Source organism: Microtus ochrogaster, chromosome 1 (genome assembly GCF_000317375.1).
Source record: "Microtus ochrogaster isolate Prairie Vole_2 chromosome 1, MicOch1.0, whole genome shotgun sequence".
Classification (NCBI taxonomy): domain Eukaryota; kingdom Metazoa; phylum Chordata; class Mammalia; order Rodentia; family Cricetidae; genus Microtus; species Microtus ochrogaster.
In genome coordinates this window covers 52,624,117-52,631,496 of record NC_022009.1, presented here as the reverse complement: position 1 = coordinate 52,631,496, position 7,380 = coordinate 52,624,117, and the positions used below count along the sequence as shown (strand labels likewise).

The window sequence follows — 7,380 nt, the reverse complement described above, 5'->3', positions numbered from 1 at the left end:
TTCTTCTTTCTTTCCTTCGTTCCTTCCTTCTCAGGGTCTTCCTCTGTGCCCAGGCTGGTTTATTCTCAGCAATCCCCCTGCCTCATTTTCCTGCATGTTGGAGAATCACTGAGGCACTACTCAGAGCTAGAATTTGGTTTCTTTCTTTCTTTCTTTCTTTCTTTCTTTCTTTCTTTCTTTCTTTCTTTTTTCTTTCTTTCTCTTCCTCCTCCTCCTCCTTCTTCTTCTTTGGTTGTTATTGTTTTACTAAACTAATTGATCATTAAAAAAACTAATATCTGATATAGAACTTCCCCTGTTCTTGAGCTAAGTTCCAAATGCATGAAGAAAGCAATAAGTCAACAGCCATCTGCAGCTTACAAATTACATGGCAGGCTTTTTATTTCAATTTCCTTTTGAGCATCACAGTTTGAAGGTGCAGTCACAGAAACAGGGACACTGTAGCTTCTGTCCCTAGCCTGCAGCTTGCAAGTGTGTTTTCCCCTCAGGCACATCAGGAGCTGGAGACTTTGGAGGAAGAGATGGGGCAGATGCAAGACTGTGCACGGCTCTTCGAGGTGGCTCTTCCAGAGTACAAACACATGGAACAGTGCCGCCAAGAGATCCGGCTGCTCAAGGGCCTCTGGGATGTCATCGTTTACGTCAGAGTAAGATGGATTTGGGGCACCAGGGTTCTCTTTCATAGAGATTTGAGTGACCGTTTAATCTCAGTGTCTGTATCAGTTTATTTGGCTTTCGTGGTGTTTTAAAGTATACATACATTAGATTTTACTCCCTACACCTATTCGCAGAATTAAGGTTCAGAGATCTCTGTTAATGAAAGATTCTGCCTGAATATCAGTTGTTTTGTAAAACATTGCTCATATGAGCTGACTGCCTCAGATCCTTTGGGGATATTCTATAGAATATGAATAAATATTAATATGTAAATCTCTGTTAAATATACTTCTGACTACACATACAAACTCACATAGACATCCTGTTTGTATTTTCTGTATACATGTATAAACTGAAATGAACTGAAAATATTTAATTTGTATGTGATTAATACTAAAAGCTTATGTATAAAAAGCTCTAGGAAAATATACAACTTGCACAAATCCCTTAAGTCAGTTTAAAACCATACTAACAAGATGTAAAATATAAATATGATCAAAACTGGTAAATGAGATTTTTGTTACAATAAAGACTTTTGGATGACAGCCTAATTTCTATTGCATGTAGAGTTATAGAAGCCTATTTTTTAGTAATATACTTAACAATTGACTTAAACTCTTTAGGTTGAAATGATGGTGACTATGTGGATTTATTATTGCTACTAGAAATTAATACATCATAGTGTTTTAGCCTTAACTTCGCACATTCTGACAATTGTTTTATCTTAGTGATGGGGAAGTTTTGACAAGTGCAGTTGATATTGTAAATGGACTTTGCACTGCTGGAGAGCGTCCTGGGACTCACCAGTTTATATATTTGGTTGTGGAGAGCGTCCTGCATCTCACCAGTTTATATATTTGGTGTGGAGACTTGCTTCTGCCAAATGTTGACACTTTTATCTCCTGTGCATTTTCAGAGAAGCATTGATAATTGGACAAAAACTCTGTGGAAACAGATCAACGTGGAACAGATGGATGCGGAACTCAGGAGGTTTGCCAAGGCAAGTCTCATAACTGCCGGGTAGAGCCATTTGTCTTTCTGGGCACCGCCTCCTTCCATCTTCCCTTGCCTAGTAGTATCTGGTGTAAGGGGCTGTGTTTCCTTATTTACTCCAAACAGAATGAGACAAAACAATATTTTTTTCCACTCTCACCATGTTGTGCGCCTCATCAAGCCTGCCCTTCTGAGAATGAGTTGATAAAAGCATATTAGTGTATTCGCTTTTACTTCATTTTATTTCGTGTGCATTGGTGTGAGGATATCAGATGCCCTGGAACTGGAGTTGCAGACAGTTGAGAGCTGCCATGTGGGTGCTGGAAATTGAACCCATATACTCTGAAAGAGCAGTCCATGCCCTTAACTGCTGAGCCCTCTTCTCAGCTCTGGTGCACTACTTGAAGGATTAATGAGTGCATGAGAGACAGCCCTGACCATGAGCTTGCCATAGCTTCTAGAGTAGAGACGAAGGTGGTGAGCACCAGGGCCAAGGGCTACAGCTTAGGAACTGAGCCTCTGATGTCTTCCCTTAGAAATCGTGTGTTGTAATAGGAATAGCAGGCTATGTTCCTGGCACCCGGCTGCCCTCATGGCTAGTTTTATACCTAAAATAATTACACAGAAACTGTATTCTTTTAAACACTGCCTGGCCCATTAGTTCCAGCCTCTTATTGGCTAGCTCTTACATATTGATCTACCCCATTTTTAATAATCGGTGTAGCCCACGAGGTGGCTTACCAGGGAAGATCTTAACCTGCGTCTGTCTGGAGTGGGAGAATCATGGCAACTCCCTGACTCGGCTTCTTTCTCCCAGCATTCTGTTCTGTTTACTCTACCCACCTAAGGGTTGGCCTATCAAATGGGCCAAGGCAGTTTCTTTATTAATTGAGAGTAACTCCTCCATCAACCATGAGTATTGTCTGTCTAAAAAAGCGCCCATCAGTTTGGCTCTTGGGATTACATCTGTCTCTACATGAACTATTATGACCTCTGTAGCCACTGGTTACTTCAGCGTGCCCAGAGGGCACAATGTGCCCAGAACTTCATTACCAGAACTAATGCCTTGACTCATGCTGCATGTGGCCTGAAGAAAGCAGAACTTCTTTGGAGAGAGCCAAAGGCTACAACAGGAAAAAAAGTCAAAATTGCCAAGCCCTGGGGTGGAGACATAGCTTAATGGTTAAGAGCACTGGCTGCTCTTTCAGAGGACCTGGGTTCCATTCCCAGCACCCACACGGCAACTCACAACTGTGTGTAACTCCAGTTTTAGGGAATCTGACACCCTTACACCAATGCACATAAAATAAGGTAAAAACAGAAAAAAAAGAAGAAAAAATGTCAGCCCCTGACAGGCAGGGATGGCTGGTAGACTCATCTACTTCAGAAGGTTCTAACTTGGGAAATACAAAGGAAGGAAGGAAGGAAGGAAGGAAGGAAGGAAGGAAGGAAGGAAGGAAGGGAGGGGACACACAAGAGAGAGAGAGAGAGAGAGAGAGAGAGAGAGAGAGAGAGAGAGAGTTCTGGGCTCAGCTTGGACAGTCTCTGCCCAGTTTGTTCTCCACATCGTCCCAGTCTCAAGCCCCTCAATACTAATGGGTTGCCGTGCTGTAGGTCATTTGGTGCTCACCCCCCCCCCCCTTATTCTTCTGCCCTTGGCTATTTCATGTCCCGGTGACAACCCCAGCCCAACTGCAGGTCCTATTTTTAAAAGAATTGGCACCATCATTTACTTGATTTTATTGTGGGTTTTTGTCATTCCCACTGCTGGCTTTGTTCCTTTGGCCAGGATAAAAGCTGAGAGGAGGGCTTATTTAAAACTTCTTTAACTCGAACAATAAAAACAATACTTGCAAACAACCAACATTTTAGGGGTTCACCTACAGGTTTAGAACCTCTGGTCCAGAGGAGCCAATACTTTCTGTTTCTTTTATTTATTAAACAAACAAACAAAAAAACCCAAGCTGCCCTCATATATGCCTTCACTATCTTTCTTAATCCGTGGATGGAGAAATGCCCATGTACTCTCCCAAGGGAGATAATCATACATGTAATACATTGTTTTTTATGGGAATCTGGGCATTCCCTTTCCCTTACATTTCTTTAGGAAATCTGGTCACTGGACAAGACCGTCCGTGCTTGGGATGCTTATTCCGGCCTGGAGGGCACTGTGAAGGACATGACGACCTCGCTGAGAGTCATCGCGGAGTTGCAGAGCCCGGCTCTCAGGGACAGGCATTGGCAGCAGCTGATGAAGGCCGTTGGGGTATGTACTGGGGCTACCGTACTGTGCAGTCCCTACTCCTAGAAAGCCTCTAGTCTCTATCAGGAGGTCAGGCTCCTCAAGGATCAATGACAAGGCACCAGCGAGCCCAGTCCTCCTGCCTGTCTGACGTCAGGAAGTCACTCCGCTTCTCCAGTTTGGGTTTATTTTTACTTTTATCCTGAGAAAGATTCTGTCTGCTCTTTAAGCATCATAGTTGCCCTGTAAGGAGCCATCGAGAAGAAATAGGACAACATTTCACAGCAACCAAAGAGGAGCTAGTGATTTTATGTGCCATGGGAAGGCTTGAAAGGTATAGTCCCCACTTAGAGAGAAGCTAGTGATTTTATGTACCATGGAAAGGATCTTTGGGGGTAAAGGAAATTCTGACATTGTGAGTTCCTTCTTAAACTTGGTGTGTAATACGATGTCCTTTTTGGTATCATGTTGCATGACGTAAGTGGTTTTTCACATGTCCATGCCTCCTGAGGTTCTGGGCTGTCCCCCATTGTATCTATGGAAAAGCAAATGTGTCAATCGTATGCTCTGCTTCTCACCACAAGTGAGAATCATTTGGAAATGTGTAGGAGAAACCTGAGATGTGTTTTCTCCTGAGATGAAGCAGGAGCTTTCTTTGTGAAGGAATATCATCATAGCACAAGGAAAATTGGCAGGGCAGGAACTTGCAGCAGCCTGGCGGTGTGGCCCTCATCCCAACACGAAGGGATCGTGCGGCCCTGAGCTAAGTTTCTTGCTCCATGTGCCTTCATTAGCTAGTCTATAAAATAAAAACAATGTTTCTCGTGCAGACCTATTAGATACTATATAAGTTCATATGTGAGGTCTAGCCTGTGGTAAGAGGTCTATCAAGTGACCTGAAGTTATTATGCTCATATTTTCCTTAGTACTTTTAGACATTATCTACTTACTCTTTGTTACCGATTGATAAATTCGGATTTTTTATATCTTTTTTATTAATCAACAGATTGATATATGAAAAAATATTTATTTGTTTATTATGTATACAACGTTCTGTCTGCATGTATGCCTGCAGGCCAGAAGAGGGCACCAGACCCCATTACAGATGGTTGTGAGCCACCGTGTGGTTACTGGGAATTGAACTCAGGACCTTTGGAAGAGCAGGCAATGCTCTTAACCACTGAGCCATTTCTCCAGCCCATTTTTATATCTATATATGTAACTGACTGTGTATCTTGTCTCTCCTTCTATTTCTTCCTATACAATTTTTCCTTGACACAGTGTCTGATTGCTTATGGAATGTATTTTTATAAGCTAAAAAAAATGTTATGTCAGTCAGACAGTAGAGGGGGAAAAGCCCATTTTCTAGGCTGGAGTTTAGAGCAGAGGTAGAAAAGAGTCTATCTCCTGGGCTGGGTACATACTGAGTGTACAGAAGACTCACGGAAGTCGCGTTATATCTCCCTGCTCCCATTGGCTGGGGAGTGAAGTCAGAATGCGGACAGAATGATCAACTTGCTGACTTTGCCCGGGCTTTCCAGGGTCAGACATGGCCAATGACAGTCTCGCCTGTGAGGATGCTCCTCAGCCTGAGGCAGTGGCTTGTTGTCACTCTGTGTGTGTGTGGTAGTAGAAGTCAGACAGGGCGGCAGCATCCTGAAGGCAGAGTGCTGTCCTCTGAGGACTATGAGGGAGATGGCTTTTCTGCACCTCTCATTTGTAAAGCACATGAATTGACTTTAGGATGTAGGAAGAACTAAGTTCTTGTTAACCAAATCCTGGGTGACAGGTGGGGTGGTGGGGCAAAGGATACTGGAGAGAATAATGTGAATTATTTCACATGATAGAATAACGGCATGAGTGACGATAATTTTTGGCAAGCCACTAAGATTAAATTAGTGGTAAAACTAGGTCATATCACGAGTGACTGGAAATTATGTTCTGTGAGCAGGACTTCAGGAAGAAAAGACAAATGGGCTGCCTCCTAGTTCCTAGGGTTTCAACTAAATTATAACAAATTAACAGTGGAAAGTGGAAATCTTTTTTTTTTTAAAACAGTTTTTGGGTAAAGGCAATAGAAACAGTTTGAAAATGGAAGGCTATAAAACAGAAGAAAGCATTGTGTGGGAATGTGGCGGAGACTTGGCTCCGCAGAGTTACTGCAGACGAAGGCTCAGGACCCATGAGCTGAAAGGGGGTGACTGTGTTACTGCACCTTCCAGGACATCATTAAATGTGGAATACAGAGTCTGCCTCATTTTTTCCTAATCAGGTCAGATTTTCAATAAATGATGCCACAACATTGGCAGACCTGCTGGCATTGCAGCTGCACAGAGTAGAAGATGATGTGAGAGACATTGTGGACAAGGCCGTGAAGGAGCTGGGCACCGAGAAGGTACCATCCAGGGATGCGTCTCCATGATGCTGAGTGAATGAACTCAGCTCTTAGGTGGTAGTATCTTTAGACTGCATCTTTCCTAGGATGCACAGGATCAGCCGAAGACAGGGCACAGGCAACAACAGGAGGGCTGGCCCTGTCAAAGGGAGCAGAGCCACTTGCATATCTTTTCCTTTGTTGCAAGCCGCGCTCTAAGAACTGGACTTTGATGAACTCAATTAGTCTTTCAGAATAATAGTGTTTTTATTTCTAGGGTACAGATGGGGAAACTGAAGCATAAAAGGATAATTGGCTTGCCCAGGTTTGCTTAGGGGCCTGAGATCACATTCAGGCCCTACACCTGTCTCACGCTGGCTAATATATAAATTGGTATGACCTTTAAGTCCCTTCTCACATTTGCATACCGTCAGGGAGGGGGTGTGAATCAGATCCAGGATAACTTTGGTGTTACTGTGATGCTTGGTTCTCTGCGGTGCTGCCATTTACTCCCCCAATCTTGTCACCCTGAATCTTGAAGGAAAAACTGAGGCCAGTTACATTTAATATTATGCATTTTTAAATTATTGATATGAGTATTATTTAGTTGTAATTTACAGTTTATTTATAAATTTATAAATATTAGTGACATATTAGTCATGAATTTGATGTTTATACTTTAATTAATTGATTCTTGTGATTACTAGGTTATTACTGAAGTCAGCCAGACCTGGGAGACTCTGGAATTTTCTTATGAAGCTCACCATAGAACAGGTATTCCACTGCTGAAGTCTGATGAGCAGCTCTTTGAAACGCTAGAGCACAACCAGGTAAAATGAATGGTTTTATTATAGATTTTTATTTTAATTAGCAATTTTGGATTTTTTTTTCAAAATTCACCTACAAAGTTTGATTCATTTGTTCACTGAGCATCTACTCTTGCTGAGTTCCAGGTGTGAGGTCATTTGACATTCAAAGGTGTGGACTTGTAGTTCAGAAAGGAGATGCACAGAAGAGTTCACTAGGGGACTAACAAGAGACAGACAGACTCCTCGGAGACTAAGGAGAGACAGACAGACCCCTAGGAGACTAACAAGAGACAGACAGACTCCTC

The 7,380-nt window shown here is 42.6% G+C and overlaps 1 protein-coding gene across 1 annotated transcript in view; it reads left to right on the top strand.

Moving 5' to 3' along the window:
- Positions 1 to 7,380, top strand: part of Dnah11 (dynein axonemal heavy chain 11) — a 331,250-nt gene that overhangs the window by 56,588 nt on the left and 267,282 nt on the right. Inside the window, exons 21-25 of the mRNA XM_026781665.1 lie at positions 489 to 647; positions 1,574 to 1,657; positions 3,758 to 3,916; positions 6,165 to 6,287; positions 6,974 to 7,096. Coding sequence (XP_026637466.1) covers positions 489 to 647; positions 1,574 to 1,657; positions 3,758 to 3,916; positions 6,165 to 6,287; positions 6,974 to 7,096 — 648 coding nt within the window. The remainder of the gene's footprint in view (positions 1 to 488; positions 648 to 1,573; positions 1,658 to 3,757; positions 3,917 to 6,164; positions 6,288 to 6,973; positions 7,097 to 7,380) is intronic.